Source organism: Eutrigla gurnardus (genome assembly GCF_963514095.1).
Source record: "Eutrigla gurnardus genome assembly, chromosome: 3".
Taxonomy (NCBI): domain Eukaryota; kingdom Metazoa; phylum Chordata; class Actinopteri; order Perciformes; family Triglidae; genus Eutrigla; species Eutrigla gurnardus.
The window spans coordinates 14,830,802-14,854,552 of NC_139917.1; the positions used below are offsets into that span (position 1 = coordinate 14,830,802).

Here is a 23,751-nt window from a genome sequence, read left to right on the forward strand (position 1 = left end):
CAGAGACAACAGACACACACACACTCATTACTAGAGTGGTATTTATTTTTGACACAACTGTGTTAACGCATCAATTTTCACATATAAAACTGAAGCAAGTGCCTTGACCTGAAATGTGTTTGATATGTTCCCTTTTTATTCCAATAAATAGAAAAGGTGAAATGATTTGGTCCCAGTGAAAACACAGCAGTGTAACTGCAGCACACCGTCATGACTGAAGATGTGGGTTGTTGTGGTTCAGGTGAAAACACCGCATGTAAAAAGGCACTCCTAAAAAGAGGTCACGTTTACCATACGGTACGAGCACAGGGTTCTGTGTTTTAAACAGAAGGCCTTTACAATCCAAACCCAGTGGTGTTAAAACTCATTAAAACACTTGAGTTGTCAGATAATGAACCTGTTCTGCATTTAACAGCAGCTCATGTTCTCAGCAACACCAGATAAACGGTGAGTCAGCCCCACAGACTAATCCCCTAACTCACTTAGTTAACTGGCATAATCCTCCACACAACAGTCATTACGGTGGCTTTTCCTCACAGCTGGGGTCAACACATGCCACAATGAAGAACAACAAACTAGATCCAGCCGGGAACCCATGGGAGAAATCTTTGACTTCAGGTGGTACGACTACGAGTGTCAGAAATGCGTAAAAAAAAAAAGGTGTATTCTTGGGGGACTAGACTTTCTTCCATTGCTTTTTGACAAGGGAAGTATCCACAAGTCTAAAACAAAGCCTTTTATGATATATTTCACTAACATATAAGGCTCAGGTGAAACATAAATTACATCTTGTGATTCTATGACTGTTTGCTTTCATGCCATCAAAAGAATTCAATACTAAACTGACTTTTGAGCGAACAAGAAAATGCCCGTTTAGATAATCACTCCTGGAATAAATATTATTTTCAAGATTCTTTTCAGAGTAAATCTACAAAATGGTTTAGGCACCACTGTGTCAGCGGACAAATGAGACACTAGAAGTAGAGCTTGACTGAGAACTGTTTTGTGGCAGAGACGTACAATAAACTACGAGACTGAGAAGAACAACATGCGAGCAGCTTCTGTAGTTGCTTTGGTAGGTTGCAGGTCAGAAATGTGTTCATCACCATTCAGTACGTTATTCACGAGCTGTATGCAAAAGTAAAACGAGGCATCTTTGTAAAAATGGCATAGTCTGTTTAAGGCAACTAGTGGTTTTAGATAGAAATCTTACCTTAGTTGACCACTGATATTTCACTTGAACTAAGTTCTAAGTGTACAGGAAATATTTGGAACACTTTTAGCAAAACAATTCACTGCTGCAATGAATATTGACAAGTGCAAACATACAAAAGAAACACAAAAAGTTGAAAGCATTTCACCACTGTCACAACATGTAGACAGCACGTGTAGTGTTAAATCCAGTGTTACTGAAAACATGAATTAGTGGCAGGAGGCATCTGATACATCTCAGTTCACTGGACCACAAGATACCCGATGACCCACCATTTCATCCCAGCTGTTTGTTGTCCAGAGTTAAAGGGACAGGTGACCGTAAGCCAGAGGTGATCAGTTGGCTTCTTTAGATTGATGTGACTTTGAACTAAAGGCAGGAACCAGACAGTCTCTCACTCCGTCCAACACTACGCAGTTTTGACGTCCTGAGTATCTTTTCCTGTCCTCCGATTACTAGCCCATTAGCAAATTAACATGCTGGGTAGTGCCAGACGTGACTGAGGATTAAAAAGACGGAGTAAAGTTTTAGTGAAACGCACGTCATCAGGCTGAGGGGAAGAGACTGATTCAGTTCCACTCCCATGGACTGTGATCAGGTAATAAAAAAAAACAAAAGATGATTGCCATATTCTTAAAAGGCCACCGAGTTGACCTGGAAACAGCTGAACTGGTCATTGGCTAGAAGACAGTGGATCAGTAGCACAGTCCCATCATCAGTAGCCTAGAGACTAGTGCACCACGTCGTTAATGTCATGGTCTATGTCGTACCTCTCACAGAACTTGCTCGTGAAGGGAAGACAGGTGAGATGCTCCAGCCAGTGCCAGTTAATCGGATAAAAATAAAACCAAACGATGAGGGAAGAGAACAGTCCGAAGTAAGCCAACATTGAGACAGCAATGAGGATACGTTTCCGGTACTTGTCAAAGGTCCCAAAGGTGACGTAAGGCAGGAAAGCGAAGGAGAGCAGCAAGCCGCTGAGGAAACCAAAGATGTGGGCGATGTTGTCGATCCACGGCAGGAGGCCGCACAGAAAGAGGAAGAGGACGATGCCCAACAGCTTGAGGAAGGCTTTCCAGGGCTTCTCCAGCATCTGCCAACCTTGAAACAGCTCCACAAACAGGCAAGCGAGGAGTCCAAACTGAGACCCTGCTGGACCCACCTGAAGGGAGAGAACAAGAGGAGAAAACAAGTTACAGATTATGAGTTAAAAACAACTTCATAGAGGCAGGTGACACGGGGCTTTCAGGTGACACATTTAGAACTGCTTCAAATAACAGCAATTTGTCATTTCTTATAGAATATATGTTAAACATTAAATTCCCCACAGCAGAAAACTATTATCTGGTTTATTGTTTGCACACTGCTGCAGAGAAAATTAGCACGCATGCACGCGCCCACACACACACACACACACACATACACACACACACACACACAACGATGTGGCAGTACAGTGTGAAGGCAGTAGTTGGTTGGTTCTAGATCTGGTTCTGAAGAAGTACAGTATGAGCCCAAGGTCAGGCAGTAAAGGTGAGCAGATTAGAGTGACGTCAGGGTTTGAAGGCTTGGCCCGGTCAGAGGCAGATGGCTAATCTGTGAAGACGTTAAAACAAAAACAAAAAAACGCAAAATCAAATCTGGTTTCCGAATCAATTCTTCTACTGTCATCACATGGGCCTGTTTACTCTGACTCATTGTACTCCATTTGAAGCGACTACAACTTCCATAACCCAACCAAGGGGTGGAAATAATGTGAGTAATGTGAATATTTAATGCTCTTTCCCTAATTTTTAATGTTCTAAACATTTGCACATTTATTTGCACATGCTCAGTCAAGATGTTGGATGTCCTGAAAAGATGCAACACTCGGGTCCAGATTTGGTCATTCATGGTAAATGCATACAAACTGCCACCTGGATCTAATAACATAATAACATGCAGGCACAGTGGCACATGGATGGCACAACCTTCTGCTGCAATTTGGGCTTCAGTATCTTGCCCAAGGACACTCCGTCATGTGGCCAGATGAAGCCGGTGATCGAAGAGTGTTTGCAACACTTGTTAGAATTATTATTATTCCAGTCACAGCGGCCACAGGGTCTCCTTCACTCAACAGTTAAAAGGATAATCCACTTAAACCGCCTCCTTAAGCGTCTTGACCATCCTGTGTTGTGCCTTGCATGTGCTTCCTCTGGTTATTCCTGGTGTGAAGACCTGTGAGCTGGTCAGTGCTAAGCAGAGCTGCATGGTGGGATTTCCTGGCTCTCACGTCAAGGTGCGTCATACAGAGATTCACCTCATGTTGCCCCGCACAAATATCATACGGGAGCAACTGGTGTCGACTTATGAAGAAGATAACAGATGTCTCGTTGACATCAATACATAAATACAAAAAGGTCAAGAAGCAAAAAAGGAAATCTGTCATTGTTCAAGAATTAAGGACTCTCTTTGTTTATCCACAACAATTGTTAATTTGTGAACTCTGTCACAGTGTAGAGAAAAAGCAGCGTTTGCTTTTGTTTAAAACAAAAACTGTGATCCCGCTCACTAAGCAGCGTAGAAGTGGCCTTTGCTTATCCACACAATGGCATTAGACTAATCTCTTGAAGGGGAAAGTGGGCTTTACAGAGACACACTGAAGAGAACAGACGTGCCAGTAAAAAGTAGGTGATCCAGACTGTGTTCTTTTCACATGCTGAGTGTTTGTGATTTGTACGGATCAACATGTTGTTTTTGCAAATATTTCGCAACTTCTATGAGGGCAGAGAGTTACTCCAAAAAAAAGACAGAGCCATTGTTGCCGTTTCAGGCCTCTGGCACTTTCAGAAATAACAGCAGAGAAATATTCATGGGTTTTGAATATCAGATTTTCTCCCTGTGTGTGTGTGTTAAATAAAATGTGAGTCACTTATAAAGAGGAGATGAATTCACTGGTCAGAGCTTCATCCTGCAGGTGTATGTTAGCGTGTGTAAGTCAATGTTAGGGTAGGTGGTTCTTAAGTGTTTCTTAAACATTTGTTTCATTTTTTGACAGATGATTAGAGACTTGTAGCCTAAAACCAACAACACATGCGATCAGTGTGCTTAGATCTCTTCATAGGAATTACTCAGCTCCAGTAAAGCAGTCTCATACTGTGTAATCAACTTACAGTAAGCTCAGTTTCTCCAGGCACTTGCACATTTAACACCATGCGGTGTTTCCTGTGCCCCCCACACCTCTCTCGATGGGGGCAGTCAGGTCTGCTCTAATAATCCCCAATATGAGAAATTACCCACCAGTAAGTGAGCCAAGGTAAGTCACTGAGCCACTGAGTGGGAATAGCAGGCAAACAAACTATAGTTACAATGGAAATGGCTTTTACCCTTCGATAAACATTTTGTAACGGCATCAAAAACTGCTGCAACACCAGCGATAAAGGCAGCAGCTTTGGGTCTTTAATTTGTTCAAAAAATTAGGAGCATATGTCCATGTCTCACAGCGATCTCCCACCTTACAGAGCATGTGCAACACTGTTTAACATCACAACAACTTAAAGCCGAGCTGAACCAGCACTTCAAGAGCATATAGCTTCCGTATGGAGACATATTGTTTTGAGTGAAACAAGATAGTTAGGCGGGACATAAAATTGGGAGGAATTAGATTGTTGAACAGATTATCTTACAACCTTCTCTAGCTCTAGTGCAGAGCCGTAGTTGCAGATTGCTGGAAGGATGGGTGGGTGGGTGGATGGGTGGGTGGATGTCATGGCATTGAAATTGTTTGGTGCTAGCTGATGTAAGCATGCATCATATTTTGTTTTCAAGGAAGAATAAAACATATCTTAATATAAAATATAAAGAAATCGATATTTTGGTCATTTTTTGGCATATATTGTTAGATAGTTGCAGGTGGGGATATGATTTCAGCATTACTTTAAGGGTTGCATTGTATCTAGGATCAAATATACCCTCTAGTTTTGTGTTGTATATTTATATACAACATATATGTATTATCTTTTACCTCGATCAACTATAACCCCGTCATTTATCTTCAACTATATTGCTCTCTGCATCAAGCCTGCTCCTCTTCCCTACAAAAACCCTACTCCGACAGCCAGTCTCTCGGATCATTGTGCCATGCACTGTTTGTCTGTGACACACTTCCAGCTACTCAGCAAGTTGATTTGGCAGTTTGACCAGTCTGCCCATTTGCCTGCCAGCTCGCCAGAACCATTTCCTGCTCTCTACTCTCCAGAGAAAGCTGCCAGCCTCTGTTGTCCAGCCCACCTGTCAGCTCTCACTCCTGGATCTCCTTTCCCTCACCTCAGCTCACACCAGCCAACATCGGCGGTTCACTAAATAACAGACTTGTTTTTCACCTAACCTGCTTGTCCCAGTGTCTGCATTTGGGTCCATTTCGTTTTCTAGTGCATTTTATATCCGGACATGCATGTGTTCATGTGAAGAACTTACCTCAGCTCTATAGGGCAGGAACAGGGCGGACGCAAGGTTTCCAGTGATACCACTGAGGACATAAATGATGGAGATGCGGACCCAACCTGCCAACTTCTCCAAGTCTCTCAGTATGGTCATCTGGAAAACCACAGACACCAGGCAGTGTAACAGCCTGCACACACACACACACACACACACATACACACGCGCACACACACACACACACACAACACACACACACACACACACACACACACACACACACACACACACACACACACACACACACACACACACACACACACACACAGAGAGTCAGAGAATGACACATCTGTGTAATCTACCAGTGCATTATGTCAAATATGCATTTTTACACCCACTGCAAACAACTGGACTTTTTCCATTAAGCTTCCTTGGCCTGTTTGTTTGCTTGCTGTAAAAGCAGACCCAAGGGATTTCCCATGTGCCTGGTATTAGCACTAAGTATCAGTGTTCACGTGAGTGAGCAGCTCACGAGCACTGGGGCCTCGAAATATTTAGTTAAGTTTGAATCCTGAAAGACGCTGACAATGAAACCACACTTAATAATCATTCATAGCAAATGACTGAAACGGCTGACTGACTCAGCGTAAAAGGCTTAGCACTTTGCCAAAGCATACAAAACATTCTGTCAATGCTATTTAGTAGCTATGAAGTTTAACTTCTGCAGTGGCTACATCTATATTTGAATAGCTGACTCAGCTGAAAACCAGCAAACGAGCAAAAAAAAAAAGAGAAGGGAAAAAAACAAAAGAAATAAGAGCCCCATCTAAATATGTTAAGAAATATTTCCTGGAAGAAGAAATGTAATCTTTGTTTAATGAGTTTTGCGAGTGGTGCAGTGCGTACCCAGCGTGGAGGAAGAGAGAGAGCCAGAGACGGTAGAACTGGTCAGGAACATCAGGGTTGAGGAAGGGCAACAGGCCGCACACATCATCCAGGCAGTGGATCTGCCCAACAGTAGCATATGGGTTCATAAATGTGCTCACACACACACACACACACACACACACACACACACACACACACACACACACACACACACACACACACACACACACACACACACACACACACACACACACACACACACACACACACACACACACACACACACACACACACACACACACACACACACACACTACCTGTGAGCAGAGTGTCGCCTCCTCATGGAAGTAACCATGCATGAAAGAGCAATACTCTCTGGTCGTGATCTCACATCTACAGGAGGGACAAGCAGAGTGCATCTTAAATGCTTATTAAGAAGTGGAACAGTATTTAAATTCAATTTTATTCATAGTGTCACATTACAACAGAAGTTATCTCAGGACACATAACACATTGACCAGGACTAGAATAAGCTCATGATTTTCAGAGTCCCAACATCACCAGTAGATCAAGGATGATATGTGCAGACCTTGAAGTTTGTATAGAACATACATGTCTCACCTGCCCTTAGTTCCTATGCAGCAAGGCCGTCCCTTGATGTTACAGTCCATGTGCCTGTAACCTGTGTGGTTCGACTTCTTGGGATACGTACACACCTGGGGGAGCAGTGATCCGTTACCTTCATTTATCTTAATTCATATTGTAGAGCTCAGACACAGAGAAAAATATTTTGTTGAAAGTTACTTTAAGGATTTGTCATTTTGTGTTTTTGGTGGCCCCTGTGGACAAAAGCTCTATTGTTTCTGTGAGCTCAACCATCTTTTGTCGTAAAAATAGAAGAAAAACTCTAATTTTAGACAGTCTGTCATGGTCAGTCCTGGTTCTCCCATGCCTCCCTTTCCTCTAGCAATATGACCTGGAGTCTGAGCTGAAGGAGTTTCTAGTGAACCTGTGTGCCATTAACTGTTTCGTCTGATGTCGCAGGGAATTGGACCCGATGACAGGAATTCAGTAAAACTATACTGATTGAAATAGCCAACACCTCGTTGATGGTCTCGCTTACATTAGTGGGTCATACAGAGGCAGTAGTATTAGATTGAGACTGTTTCCTAAACAGTTAAAAGTTCCTTGTAGTAACTTAAATGAAGAATCGAAGTGTAAAAAAAAATAATAATAATTTACCGGCCATTTGGTGATGTCATCCGGCCATACATGAGGCTCTGCAGAGGCAGGCTCTTCACACACTCTGGTCACACCACACACACAAGGACAAAAGAAGGTGTGAAATGACAAGGACATTCAGGCACTTCATTTACAAACAAATCCATCTTCACATACGCATTCTCACCTGGGATCCTGGTGACAGACAGAACCAGAGGACCTGTTTATGTCCACCGGCATATTCTTCCATTTAATAAAGGTGGCCAACGTCTCCTGCATATACAGTTATGTTTGTATTTCATTTTAGTATTTATTTCACAGAATAACAAGGGAATTAAATAACAATAAAACAGCAACCATTCTGTATGTTAAGGCAACTTGAACACTCGCAACAAACAGAAATATCAGTTACGATTTAAATCTTAAGAATGTTAATCTACCCAACAAGAGATCAATGCATTATCCCACAAGCAACATAGAAACATCTTTGTATTGAGAAAAGGGAATGTTACATTTAACTTGACAAATGTAATTACATTAATGGCAGGAACTATGCAGGAGTACACACAGAAAGGTGATTAGATGTTAACAGATTATAATCTAAGTATATAATGTTTCTAGTCTGTGGCTGTGTGTGTAATTTAAGCCTATTGAATCACCTTTTGACATTTTCAATTGCAATTACTTGGGCATATTCATGAAATGTGTCTTCACTTCTCAAACAGAAGCAAGGTTTCAAATAATGACACGCTATTGAACTAAGTATGAAGGTGGAGGATAAACCGCTTACAGAGCAGTCAGAGCTGAGGGTCTGCACGCATCCAGAGTTGTCATTCTGAACGCAGCAGCCGGACTCTTTCTCCAGGTCTCTGGCCTTCTGGATCAGACTGACTATCTGCGTGTCCTTGCGGATGCACGGTGAGAATTTAGCCCCCAGGTGGATCAGGTCATCCTGATGAGTGTAGAAAATAATCAGAAAGATACACAAACCTGGCAACCCACACATAAAGTGTTCTACAGAGAAGAAAAACTCAAAATCCATTCCATAGATGCGTTACCTCTGGATGTAATGTGTTTCTCTGACTATCAACAAGCTTTTAATATGTGTGCACAAAACTGACGACAAATAAAACCTCAAATGACAATAATTTATCTGACATATTCATGGGTGTAGCTTTCTATAAAGAGACACTGAGGTAAGAGCTTGAAGACTGCAACAGTATTTGACAGGAAATGCAGTAAGTGATGAAGTCACTAGTCTGCTCTGTTCATTTTAGGATTGGATCACAGCATTTTAGGGAACAGTCCACTTTGGTTTGATACATCAAGACAAACATCTGTGAGTTTCCATCTAGGTAGATAGTGAAAAACATATAGTAGTGTAATACAGCAGATAAACTGAGACCAGCAAGTGACTCACAGAGCTCGGACCAATCCAGAAGTTCTCCTGTTGGATATACTTGACACTCTCATAAATACCTTTGTTCTTCAGCACCTACAGAGGGCGACAGAGTGACACAGTTGGTATATGATCTGCTGCGACCAAGATGTCCTCTTGGTAGTAAAATGCAACCAATCATGTATATATAAAAAAAACCCAACAACAAATGATGTCAGTATTTCACAGAAAACCTTTAAGTTTTGAGCTTCACTCACCAGTTCAGACATAGAATGTTGAGCAAACCCCACAGGGGCAAAACCATATGTACAACAGGCCAGCAAAGTGATGACTATGTGGACAAAAGTGATCCAGTAGGCAAAGTAGGGCCTAAAATACACAGCAGAGAACCAGTGTAAATCAGGTGAAAAACATAACTAGCCAACACAAACTGTCAGTCCTGGTGTCAAACATGACATTACAGGGAATAAAATGTATTAATTCAAATCTGCCTAAAATTCATTTTACTATGGTAAAGATGACAGTAACTAGTACATATGCCCCATCTCCACAGTTTTCCTGTTACTTTTTACTGTAAAAACTTTGTGAATAATCCACTGATACACAGAAGCATCTACTCATTCCCAACCTGTGACTGTGGAAGTCGTCCAGCTGCTTCTGGATGTTGCTGCTGAGGCTGCGTCGGTAGTGGCGGTTCAGCCACTTCCCCACGACGCCCATGCCGTACTGACGCTTGTGTTTGTCAAATGCAAAGTGCTTTACTTGTGAGGCGATGCGCCCACCGCGGCGAGGATGGCTCTTTTCATTGCCTGCTGTTGGTGTCCTGGGCATACGAGATACATCCTTACTGGGGTTGAGAGAAAGGCATTAAAGAAATGGAAATAGGGTGAAAAAGAGGGCAAAGAAGAGCGGAGGAGGGAGCAGAAAGGTGGGTTTTAGACAGACAGAACAAAACAATAAAAGGGGTACAAAGTAAACACAAGGAATGTGATGAATAAATATAAGAAACTTGAAATCAAGAAAGCTAATTTAATGGTGGTACATGGCTTTTGTGTGTAGCAAAATAAGGATTATTGAATATTAATGCACTCAGTACTACAGGAGCATCAGTGATGCCAGTTTAGTGACTTTCTGAAGGCGTTTGAATGATTTGGTTGTGAATTCACTCACAGACTTGGGAACTTCTGGTCAGGCTGCTCGCTGGGAGCAAAAGCTGCAGAGATGGGAGGTGATTCAAATACGTCATCAGCCATAGAGTACAACTCACCATGGGCATCAACCTATGCAGGATACATAATGGGAGGTCACAGGAGAGGAAGTGCAGGAGAAAAAAAATGGAGAGTAATTAATTAGCAGCTTAGCCTCATAGGTGTTTAGACAACAGGATCCTGTTCATGCTGTAGAAGACATAAAGGAGGGCGGAAATAAAGCACAGCTGAAATGATGAGCAGCTCCTGAGTTATATCTGTTAAACATCACACCTTAAAAGGAAGGAAGACATAGAATTAATTAATTAAATTTATATAGCGCTTTTGTGAACGCAAAGACGCTTTCCAAGTTCCATTCATTCACACACAGTCATACTGTGGTGGTAAACTACGATAGTAGCCACAGAAATGTGGCTGCCATTCAGCGCCTACGGCCCCTCCCACCACCACCTCAAACATACAGCAGTCATACACATTCACACGAGGCAAGCTGGGTGAATGTGTCGTGCCCAAGGACACAACGACCATGACAAAGGCAGGGATCAAACCGCCGACCCTCCGAACATTGGCCAACCCGCTATACCACCTGAGCCACAGTCACCCCAAGAAGAGTGTTTAGCATTGTGGAAGCTGACATGCAGGGACAGAATGGAACGAAGATTAAAAAACTGCCAAAGAAAGTGGCAGCAAAGAGAGAAGTTGCGGCCAAGGCACTGACAGGAGGATAGAGGGCTGCTGACCTTGCTGAAGAAGAGCGATTCGGACGCGTCTGCAGAGTCCACGGTATCCTCGTCCATCCAGCTGGGCCTGACAAAGCTCCTCTTGGGGAAACTGCGACCTGTCTGGGAGCCTGCCAAGCCGCTTCGACCCTGAACAACACACGCACAGTATGGCAGGTTATTTTAAACATGCAGAATGTTTCTTAGATCACTTCTGCTCTCTTAGAAATAGGCTAACGTTAATTTTAACATTAAAGCTATATAGCCGACCCACCCTCAGCATGTTGGATGCAGCTCGGATGCTCATGCGAGCGACAGACTCCCTCTTACGCCTGGGGAAGCGGTTGTACCCAGAGCGTTGGCTGGTTAAGGAGCTGAGTGAGGTGACACCCGGGGTGACAGGACCCCCCTGAGTGGTGTGGGGCGTCCTGGGGGAGCGACTGTCCATCTCATCTGGGCAACGGAAGGCTCGCCCTCGTGCCAGGGGATCCACGATCTACAAAAAACAGAGATTAGGGTCAAACTGACATCATTATTGTTACCATGGCATCAACATAAATTTGGCAAAAACCTCATCTGAGTTTGTCAGTAAGAAACAGTGGCCCTCTCGTGTGTCTGCGTGTACATGCATGTGTGATTCTGGGGGTTGGCAGAGGATAAAGAAAACAGGAAAAGAAAACAAATGATGAGTAGATGAATAGAGCTGTCTGACACGTACTGAAGGGTGACATGATTCAACTGGAGCACAGATGGTCCACATCTGTCACTGTGCAGTGATATATCTTACCATCAAATATTTTCAGTCATACGGGTGGGAGAATTACTATGATAAGTTATCACTTGTTGGATTATTGTGAGTGGTAAGCAGGAAGCACCATTAAACTGAGCTTACTGTGCCTGATCCTGTTTCTTTATGCTATCTGTGTAAATTGTTTTAGTGGATATTTTGATATTCATGCAATAGGATCAGGACATTAAAGGTGTATCCATACAAATTATGCAGGATGCAAATGAACGGCTGGATTAGAGGATGTGGGTTAAGGCACATAGTGACCATGTATGCTGAATACCTTGGGCATCTTGTGTGTGGCTGGTGAGTCCAGACCCTGGTCGAAGCTGGAGGCTGTGTCAGGCTCTCTATACTGGGCCTTCAGCTTGCCATAGCGCTGGCTGCAGTGGCGTAGGCTCTTCCTGTGCCATACCTGCTGCTTGGTCTCACAGTCTTCCCCCACCCCAAACCATTGGGCTGTATTCCTACAGGAACAAAAGGAAGAGGGTGGCCTCAATATCACAGTACAAAATAGAATCTGTTCAAGAACTCAACCATGTGATGAGAAATGTTGCTGATGAATGCTGACAACATGTTTTATTTAGAGGATTGTATGTTTGCCAAATGACTGAGCTGTGGGGACTGAACATGCACTTATTGAGTCTCCAGGGTGAACGACTTGTAGGGAACTCATGACCTCACTGAGCGTAATTAGATAGTCGTAGATTCGACTTTGACTATCAACCTGAACGTTGAGCAACATGAACAAAACTAATAAACATGACTCAAACAATATTTCCATTTCACCTGCGGATGCTTTGTGAGAGCGAAGCTTGTCTTCCAAACTTTGCCCTTCTGTCTCTGAACGAGAAGCGTCCATCTCCGGCTCCATCTCGGGCTCCACTGATGCTCTCTGACACAGAACTGGTTGCTTGAACACTCTCGCTTTTTTTCAGGGAAGGTCGTAGGGGCTGACCGGAGGAAAGGAAAACATACAGTAATTGTTGTTACAGTACAATCAATATTAATAACGCCTACACACAGTTCAAGGAATATTACAGTAACCTAAATAAAGCAGCACCAGCAGCATGGATAATTATGAAGATCAACAGCACTTTACTGGCCAATTAGCAAGATTGAAACACAATGAATTGCACTGCAGGGAACGCCTCAGATGAAATTATAATGAAATAATAAGACTGTTAAGTAATTATTGTAATGACTACGAATACTCAGGTTCAGCAGCAAGTCTAAATCCCAGTATTGAGTTATCTGGATTAAGTGCGCATTCAATATGGACACAGTCAATATTTTGTATGGTTGCGTATTGCTAAAAGGCCCTTGCTCTCTTAAACACCTACTTGAGTATGCTGTTTATAGTGTTCTTCAATTATGTGGGGTGCAGTGAGAGTCCATTATCTTAACCTGCAGTAACTCTGCAGTTGATGATGCTGGTGATGTCATTCTGAGAGTTAATGGCGTCCCAAGACAAGCTGTAAGTGAGCGTATGTTCTGGTTGTGGCTCAGCTTGTTGGCTTCTGCTACTCTAGAGCCACTATCAGAGAAAAAACGTTTTTCTGTAGAATAGAGCCTCGGTTAACATTTGATACTAGTATCAGTAAATCACAAGCAAACAATGCGTTAAACTGAGTTTTTGTAAATAGTAACTGACAGCAACAAACAATAAGACCATGCACATTTCCTTATCTTTCTTTAAAACTCTACTTTAAAGTGAATGTGTAATGATGTGTTTCAGTACGTGAAGTTGAAACGCATACGTATCATTTAAATGTGTCTCAGTAATGGAAAAACCACAGTTAGTAGAGTGTGGGGCGTGAATGGCCTCTTTCTGCTTCTTCTTTTCTCTCAGAAGCTACAGTACATGCCGAGTTCACACTTTATTTGCATGTTTATTACACTGCAGTCGCTCTTTGGGAACAGTTTAACTGTAGCATGCTCAATTAAACTCTGACTACCTACTTCGTTGTGTAGCTGAAATGCCATCGTTTGTGTCCTAGACATGGGCTCCACGGGGGGAAATATATGGCCTTGTGCCCAAAAGCTACACAACAGCAGTCCAAAATCCCTCCCTCCCCCAGCAAATGGCAAATACGGAGTAACAGGGGGACAGCATGTTACCCTTATTAACATGTTTAATCCATTTTGAACATTAGGCACGTTATGCATGTTAGGCACAGTATCTCCTTCCAAAGAGTCCATCGACCTGAATTCACTAAAAGTATTGTATTAACTGCTGTAAGGATTTGAGAGAATATCAACGGCTTTGTTGTGATTTGTTTCCAATAAACTTGAACTTTAGGTAATCACTGCTGACTGAGCATGTTTTCATCTAAATTCAACCTTGATTGTGTATGCTGAATCAACATACTGAGCATCAGGACATTGATTGATTTGAACCTTTTTGGTTAAGAAAAAGAAAAGCAGCACCATACTTTCCGTCATTTTAATTGCAGCGGAGAAAGAAAAATTAAAGTGTGTAGATCATTTTTTCACGATTACCTTCATTCGTCCTAAGAATGACTCTTTATTAATTTGACATGTATTGTATTTTAAGTGCTTAACACACCAGAACTATAACTGGTTAGTTTTATCTAATAATATAAAATGACCTAAATCTAAATGTAAATATAACTGCTCTAAGAGGCCGGGCAGTGAAAAACAAGGTCAGGTCAAAACAATGATCCTACCTGTTTTGCAGGGTCGTGGGATGACCTCGTCTCCTCAGGTGTAGGGATGGCTATTACAAGGCTGGGCGGCTTTTTGCTCTTCAGGCGGCTATCTGATTGACCTCTGTAAGGAGGAGGCTCCTCCCCCCCCTGTGATGCCATCCTGTCAGAGTGCTAGAGATGAGAAAATCAGAACAGTCGTCAAAAACATAGAGAAACAATAACATCAAGACAAAAATACAGATTATTTAAAAACAACCTTTTCAAAGAAAAAGACCAAATTTGATGTTAGCAAACAAAAACTATAGAAAAGTTAAGCTAAAGACTATAATCATTAATTATGATGACATTAAATATGAAATAAATATGAACAAACTAATACTAATAATACATGTAGCCTTTATTTAATAGTAAATGCGTGTCGATATGGTATAACTAATGCAGTGTGAACTGGAACACTGGGTGAGGTGAAAATAGTGAACCCAGCTCAATTCTCATCAAACAATGAGTAAGCTGCACAACAGCACAAAATGCTCAGCTTTAGAAACTTAAATATTTGTCCATCAAATCTTTCTTGTGGCAAATGTGTGCATTACAGAGGAGCCATCCATTTATTTAACGGCCCAACAATAAATCAAAAAGCAAATGATTACGGTCTATTCAAACGGTCTGTTTTGTAGCAATCATTGCCAACTTTCCTTGCTTTTTGATTAACTTCATAGGCAGTTGCAGATGCACATGCATTTCTTTGATTCTACAGTGAAGTTCTCCATCATATTCATGAAGATATTATGTAATTACAATGCTAAAAGCAGTCATGCTCATTCATTTGCAGAATTTCCCACAGATAGCTTCAATGGCATACACCATACAGCAAAATCTCTCCATTGACTTGAAAGACATATAGCGCTGAGTCTACCAGAGACAAAAAAACAACTCTGAAATCAATTCCGCAGCACCTAATGTACGTATGTTGACCACGAATGAAAGAGGAACCGATAAGCCAGCTGTTGGAAGATACACCAGATGACATCAGATGAGAGAGATCAATAGTGCTCTCGAATCATCGTCCAGGTGGTTGGTAATCCAAGTCCTTTTCCCATGCTTGAACTGAAAACAGCCTGTCAATCCTTTTCATTGATTGCATGTAACCCTGGTGATCTAGTAGATGAAGCTTCTTCGACTTTTAAGTCTGAAAATCCTCAGGACAGTACCAGTATGACTCTTATCAAGATCACTATCTTACAATCAGTGTTTACAAACAAAGCCTATCTGCTCAACTGCATGGCAGATGTGCAAATGTTACACATTCCGCACTACACAAATAACACATTAATCACATCTGCAGTCATTTAAGTTGATATTGTTTAATTTACTTATCTCCGTCTTCCAGTATTTACGAATCGGTCAACAGCGAAACAACCAGCCAGTCTATTCCTGGAGCTTAGAATACCTTGTACCATTACGCTGTATATTTCCAACGAAATCAAAGGCATTGCAGACACGAAGCCATAATGACACAAGCCACCACATCCATTAAGTTGTTCTAGTTTTGAAAGCCTTGAAGTTGTCCTGGAATTGTGGTGTAAAAAATCAATGTGAGACCCTCGGTGTCTGCAGCGGGAATGGCAGCAGCAGGGAAATCTGACACTAGCTTAGTCAATAGCCTAGTTTCCACCACAGAGGCAAGACACCATTAGACAAGGCTTTATTTATTGTTTATGTCACTTACTTTGCCCCCCCCCCCCCACCCCCCAAAAACAGTATTTTCTATAATGCATTTATGCTAATAGGGGTGTATATTTCAATTCTTCAATTATGTATGGTAAATAGTTCAAGCTTGGGCAGAAAGCCCGATTCATTCCTCTTGAGACAGTGAGGAGGCTACTGGAAATCTAGCCTGTGGTTTAGTGGAGAAGTGGGTAGGGGCTGGAACCCACCCACTTAGATAATGAAATAGCAAGGAATTTGGCTAATGGACAGAGTGCTCATGTGGCGGTGAGACTGCTGCTGACCGTAGTCTATGAATGTAGACAAGCATTTACACACTGTATCTCCGCAGGAAGGACAGATGGGTAGGAACAGCGATAGAAATCTACAGAACATGAGGCAATAACTTACGAAGTGGAATATTGTTATGAAATTCTTTGTTAAGATTGCACCATCTCATGTAAATTAATTGATACTCGGCTATCTTGAGGTCATACATTTTTAAACATCATGGCAAATTAAGAGGTTTTTTTTTCCCTAATAATAAAAGGGCCCCACTATTTTATGAATTTATTGTTATAATCGTCCAGCAACTTTGCTTTTTATTTAGCAATTGTTTTTAAATTAACATATAGCAAGCAGCACTTTATTGTGTGATCTAGAACAGAATATAACGAGAGGTGGACAATTATTTATGTTTGATCGGGTCTAATTAGACAGCATCCGATCTTATCTGCAAAGAAAAACTGACATTCTGTAGGAATACAATATCTTATGATGCTGATATACTAAACATACAGAACTACGAGGGAAGAGAGAGGGAAAAGGAGTTGCTCAGCCTGCTACGTTTAATTGCTAAAATGTATTTGTTTGTTTTTTCAGTGTTTAAGCAGTTCCTCAAGAAGAGAACAGTGGTCTGCAGGAAATGTATAGAGCATGGAGGTTAATTCAATAAACAACATGCATCATGAGTGTGTATAAATAGAATCACTGTTATACAGCAGCTCTCTAGGTAAGATAATTGTACGGTAGGCTAGCTCTTGTTGAGCTAATTTAATATGACCAGGCAGAAAGCTGATAATAAGACACTGGTGTTAAGCAGAACGCCTCTTCCGAGAAACTGGTGATAAAAATATCTGAAGAATGCGTTCAGTTATGTTTATTGAATCTATGACCACGGTTGCCCCACAGTTGTGTCTGGGAATTGTAGTACGTCAGCAGGGACCGGCACCATAAGGGCATGTTTGCTAAACAAACATGGATCATTTCTTTCTAATCATTAACCATCCTTGCACTCTCTCTCGTGTACTAATCACATCTAGCAAATGTGAAGTTTAATTTTCAAATGTAACACATGGGTTGGGTGTGCAAATTACATAGAGTAGGTCAGGCCCCACTTGTGTTTCTATAACCATGGACGGAATGACAAGAAATGGAAGATCGTCAAAGTTCAAGCTTGCTAAGAATAAAAGAAAAGGCTACATTAAAGCATAATGAAGCAAAAATGTTAATAAAATAAAGGAAACCTTGGGAAGACAATTCAATGAGATACCCCATCCTCAGATGTGTCGGCTGAACCTGTTTATTCACTCACTGCGGTCTCAGATCCCACAGTGTCATGTGTCAGAGCAAGAAGGAGGTATGTCAACAATGATGGCATCCATAGCTAATGTCATCACATGACATGGAAAGTACCATTTCTAACAAGTGTCTGTACATCTAACAATCCACTCGTTCATCTAAACAGTTCATGACTTGACCATTAATCAGCCTGACTGTACTGTCACCGGTGTTAGCCCCCCCATCATGTGTTGCTTTGGGAGTGTGTCACCATGGTTCAGCATCTTGCCCCTGAGAATGTGTTAGTGTTTCTTTGTTTGTGAATATTCCCATTTGACTGATGCTCAAAACAACACCATGATAAAACACTGGATTGTATTGGATCTATTATAGAAGCTTGAGGTAGAGCTGCAGCCTCATACTCCTTCACTTGCTGTCTATTTTTGCTATTCTTCGGACACTTGAGCCAAGGGAATTGTTGAGAAACTACTACCTCCACACAGCATTACAAGGCTTGTTGATGCTGCTCAGAGTCTTGGATCTAATGTGTTGTGTGCGCCAAGCTCAACCTTTTTTTTTTCCCTCTTTTCTATTTAAGTATTTACATGACTTGCCAGAGCAACTTCTAGAAGCCCAGAAAGCTTCACTGGGTGAAAGTATCCAATATTTACAAGTGTTACTTACGGAAAGACTTTCCATCATCAGATATTATAAAAGCAATAGCTTTGAGTCAGGCAGTGGTCGTTTATCATGTCACATGATGCCCCTTTTCTGACACTTGTAATGATGTGTGATACTTAGGGCCCTGTAATTTCCGCAATGCGGAAAACGTGGACGGAATCGTGAAATCTGACAATGAAAATGGAATCAACTGTAAAACGCGGAATTCCGTGGAATTTGTCAAACTCTGGATACAATTTAGAAGAATCAATGTTTTCTCCAACAAAAGTGTTGGTGTGTCACCGCATCTAAGCTAAAAAAGGGGAAAAAATAAATTGTCGAGAGTCCCTACTGTGTTTTAGTGTCATTAACGGGCACACCGATTCATCAACCACATGATTAGACACCATTTGATGGGGAAAAAATGCTATAAAATTGTAAAACTCAGAATTTAAAGAAATTAAAACTGAAAACACAGAATTTACAAAAATTAAAATGGAAAACACGGAATCTGGAAAAAATGTAATGGTTTTCATAGGGCCCTAGACACTCGAGACAACATTGCACATCAACATCCTTCTTTTGATACCGAAACTTGAGACTTACTCACACATTTCTAAACTACAGTAATGATGAACATTTACCTCAACTTAACTGTCATCGTGTCCAAACATGTCCGTTTTGCATACCCAATAAACGGAAATAGCTGTTTTGACCGGTGTTGTTGCCGAAGATCACTTATTCTCCTAACCCTAACACCAACCAAGTTTCCATTGTCCCGACAAGGACATACACAAAAAGACACATGCATAACTGTTAGTTTACATGAGTGTTTAACCCATATTCAGCTGTAAACTTTAAACTGCATTACTTAATGTACAGCTTTTTAAATGTGATGGATGTTGTTCAGGTTTAATAATAAATGCTTCTCAAAACACCAAAATCACACATTTATGCATTTATGGTCACAATCCAAAAATCTAGTAAAGATAACTTGACACATGCAATTACTCAGAGGCCTTCAGAACAAGTGTGATTAAAATGATGATGCATCAGTGCAACGAGGAGTGTGGGATGAATGTTAGTGTGATATTTAATTATTCCATTATTAAGACTGAGGACAGCACTGAGTACAAGTAATGATGTTCAGACAATGTTCACATGGATTCTATGTCTGACAAAGTCAGCAAGTGTGTGGACGACGACGACGTCAAGTGCTAATTTGTGTGTGGGGTTTGATCAAATTAACAGTGCCAGCTAGAATAGTAGCAGGAAGAGATACTGCTTATTTACAGGGCCTGTCATTTCCCTAAAGCAAACCCATCTCAAACAATTGCCTTAATGTTAATTAATCTGATTAGACACCTGTAGAAGACAACACATCTTAGTTATATTATTGATGGTACAATCTAGTTAGTGCCAAAGATATGGTGCAATCACATTTTTTTCCCATTTCAAAAAATAGATGAATACAAATTATTATTATAATATACATTTGTTGTGCTAGGGAGATGCTGCTTTGTCGATACATGGTCTTGTCTGGTCCAAACACTGGTGAGGCGGCCATGAAACTTGGTATGGATATTCATCATGTCCAGAGAATGATTTAATGATTTTGGCAACATCCTGGCCAGTCCTCCTACGTCACTGTCAACAGAGGATGGGTTCTAATATCTTGTTGATTCACTTGACCCTTTTTCTGGCACCATCACCAGTCCAAATTTTCACTTCCTAATTTTCATTTTCAACCTGTGGTTTCCTTTCTAACATAACCTTTGTTTTGAGCTGACAAGCCGCTGTGCAGTTATTTTTGCATTTCCCCTGTTACATCTCTTTTTGGATTGACACCTCAGACTAAGGCAGCTCTAGAACACGAGGTAGGTGGAGAACTACATATGTTGCCTGCTAGATACTGAACACAAGATCTCATTCATTTCCAATGAAATTCACAATATGTCTAATAGTCATAACTCTTGCAATTAAAAAGGTACAAAATAACGTTATGTGTGTAAAACTTCATCCCTTTATGTGAGAAGTGCATGACTGCAGTAAACTATCTGCTTAAACATCCCCCCTGAAGTGAAGAGGAGTGCTCTACAAAGAGCTTTGATAAACTTCACACATACATTAGGTAGACAACACGCTTGGTTTGGTCTGCCTGCACTGTTGCACTGAGCAGTCGGTAATCAGTTGAATGCTGCTGAAGACGTAGGAGAGTATGTGAGTTTCAGTGATGTCTCTGTGTGTGTCCTTCTCAACAATTGAAACTGCCCCCTCATTCTTCACTTCCAACCACAATATCTCTTAATGATGAATCTTGAAACAAAACCGTGTCCTTTACATTTCCCATTATACCAATCTTTGGGTGATAATAATAGCATATGGTGCCCCAAACAAGTCAATACTTCCATTTCAACGCTATTACAGTAAATTCAAGTTCCCTATTGAGGCATTCCGTTTGGAAAGGACCTTGGCTTCAACCCAACCATTCCACTTAAAACACTGCACCATTTTCCATGGTCTGCATGCCCAAACCTGCATAACAGCGCGCTGCTATGCAATACCTCAGCAATAGCTTGTTGCCAGTGCAAGAGTTCCTAAAAATCCTCAAGATGCGACCTGAATAACTAGACTTGTGTTCATACAGCATGCACACATAAAACAAGTCAATGCGTCAGCCAAAACAGTTAACTTCTGAGGGTTTTGTAAGAGAAAGTGTAGCCAACTGGCCCAGCCTGGCTGTTAAAACCGAGAAAAACGGAGTTGTGTACTCTCACTCACTCACTGTCACAAATTAGCTGCAGTGCCAGACAGAATGTGAGTAAAGACATTTCGTCTCCTTTGTCTCTCACAAGAAACATAAGAGGAAAATGGGCAGTTTCTGTGCCACAATACATTTTAATGGTCAACATAACCTACTCTCTGTACCATTGAGAGCTTCATTGCGCAGCCAGAGTATCCACAGAAATCCCTGTAAGATGTAGAGTATTTTGGTTTGAATGCATTTCTGGAATGTCCCAATACTTTGACAGCCCATCCAGCACCTCAAAATTCCTGTGGGTTGTTATTATAAAAAGAAAACTAGAATTGCTGCCTTGCGTTTGTATTCCTCAACTAAATCGGATCAGTTCATTCCTGAATCCAAGTGGACGCTTGTGGCAAATTTGATGAAATTCCCTCCAGGCGTTCCTGAGCTATCATGTTCACGAGGATGGGCCGTAAAGAAGTACAGACAACCCAAAGTAAAAAAAAGCACATAACAAGATAAATGTTTTCTGGGTGTGTTATGGCATAGAAGCTGAAACAGATAAGATCATGGAATGAAACCCCCTAGAGGGAAGTGATGACAGGATTTCATTGTAGCACTGTGACAGAGTGGAAGAACCTGACTTAAAGGGGAAGCCGAGTCGTTTCCAAACACCAAATTATAAGAGCAGTGAAATTAGATATACATTCTTAAGACACCACACTCTTGTAAGATAAAATGGAGTGTGACAGAGGTGCAGGGGAGGTAAGATACTCTATTACTGCAGAGAAATGCTATCAAAAGAGGCAACAATCAGTCTTGTGAACCACTTCACTCATGAACCCTGGAGATCAACAGGCCCCATTTTTGAACCACTGGAGAAAACTACTAGAAACATGAAGATAAAAAACAAGCGACCAAATATGTTCAAATATACAGGATCTATTTGACATGACATGACATTGAAATCGAGACAGTTTCCTTGCTGAATCTGATGAAACGCGTGACCTGAATTCATGTTTCCTTAGTCACACAATGTAAACTTGCTAATGTGCACTTGGTCACAGGTGCAGACTAAGTGCCAGTTCAACCATGCAGATGCAGCTGTTGCTTGTTGTACAACATACATCCAGTCTGCCTACTGTGCTTAGATAATGTACTTCCACTTTTTTCTGCATTGCCTAACAGCTGCAGAAAGTTAGCACGATGTGCGAATGAGGACCGCAATGATATTTGGTCAAAGACTGCTTTTGCTAGCTTAAAACAAAATAATAAAGTAAGTAAATATCATAAGACAGTATGGTAAAAATGCTGCAAAGGTTATTGCAATGATAATTTTGCCCACATTGCCCATGAATGTCTGGTGAAACCTGACCTCTTTCTGAATAAAATAAAAATATGTTCACTGTTCTTATTATTGAATATTTTTAAGACAGAAATGACATGTTTATGATAGAAGTGAATCTGAATCCTGAACCTCCATGTTCACCCGGGCTACACTGAAGTAAACTGACAAGTCCATGAATCTAATGAGTACCCCTACACATATTTCTCATGAGGTTAATCCTCATTAGACCCATCTGAGAACTGCTAAAAGACAAAAACACATGGGCACAGAGTTATGTACCTCTGCAGGAGGTACAGAGGCAAAGTGACACACATGAACACAACAGTCAGCCCATTAATTCACTTTAAAGCAGCAATTTAACGTCTGGCTATATTTTAGTCATCACTTTGTTAATCTAAATAAAATAAAAAAACGCCTAGATATACGCGTTTAATTGTTGCTAAACTAAAACAGAATTTAAAAAGTGTGGTTTATGTTTCTCTATAGTTCACATGAAAATGTCCATTTCAGATAGGGTCATTCCTCGTTAAACACCGTGTGAACATTTCCTCCCACATTCTGTGGGAAACAAATGGGAGGGGTGTAACAACAAATTAATTTGTCGGCACATGGTGACTAAAATTAACTTCACGGGGGATAACAAGAGTGAAATGTGAGATGAATCCTGGTATTCATATGTATATATATTTGTCCCAGCGGGCAGAGCAACAAAGGGCTTGTCGAGGCACGCTTTCAGCGGCTCGTCTAACGTTGGACGACAACCACCGTTTTAAGCTAACATTGGAGATTCACATTAATGTTTGTTTGTCCTTTAAAAACATTGTTAAAAAACACCTCACGCGGAAACGTCGTTTACCCGGGTACGTTTGTAATGTTTTCATTTTAAAAACTCGCTAACGGCCGTGGACTCAAACACTTGTGAGTTAATGTTTACTTTTAGCGGCTTTAACTATCCAAAAACAAGTGTAAGGTCTGAAGAGTGTCGTCCCACTCACCTCCGAGAAGAAACAACTGTCTTGTTGTTCATCGGCGGAGCGTGTTTTATGTCCGAAGTGCCGCGATACTGTAAAGCTACTGTCCACCCGTGTGTCACTAACGTTACTTCCCTCTTTCTCGCTCTCAACATCCTGACTGCGGCTCCATGGAGGAGCAGGGGAGGGGGCGGAGTTACGACTTACCGTATCCACGGAGAAGACGACTTGGG

The 23,751-nt window shown here is 41.3% G+C and overlaps 1 protein-coding gene across 1 annotated transcript; it reads right to left on the reverse strand.

Annotated features, from left to right (window-relative positions):
- Window positions 1-23: 23 nt before the first annotated feature.
- Window positions 24-23,677, reverse strand: LOC311011209 (inactive rhomboid protein 2-like). The gene is made up of 18 exons (XM_084006018.1): window positions 23,543-23,677; window positions 14,545-14,697; window positions 12,644-12,807; window positions 12,138-12,321; window positions 11,342-11,563; window positions 11,089-11,217; window positions 10,311-10,420; window positions 9,769-9,987; window positions 9,398-9,509; window positions 9,162-9,236; window positions 8,532-8,693; window positions 7,929-8,014; window positions 7,763-7,826; window positions 7,142-7,236; window positions 6,838-6,913; window positions 6,539-6,639; window positions 5,669-5,822; window positions 24-2,375 (listed from the first exon to the last, which is right to left on the reverse strand). Exons 2-18 carry the CDS (start codon window positions 14,683-14,685, stop codon window positions 1,944-1,946), a joined length of 2,526 nt encoding a protein of 841 aa, XP_083862144.1. The 5' UTR covers window positions 14,686-14,697; window positions 23,543-23,677; the 3' UTR covers window positions 24-1,943.
- Window positions 23,678-23,751: the final 74 nt, after the last annotated feature.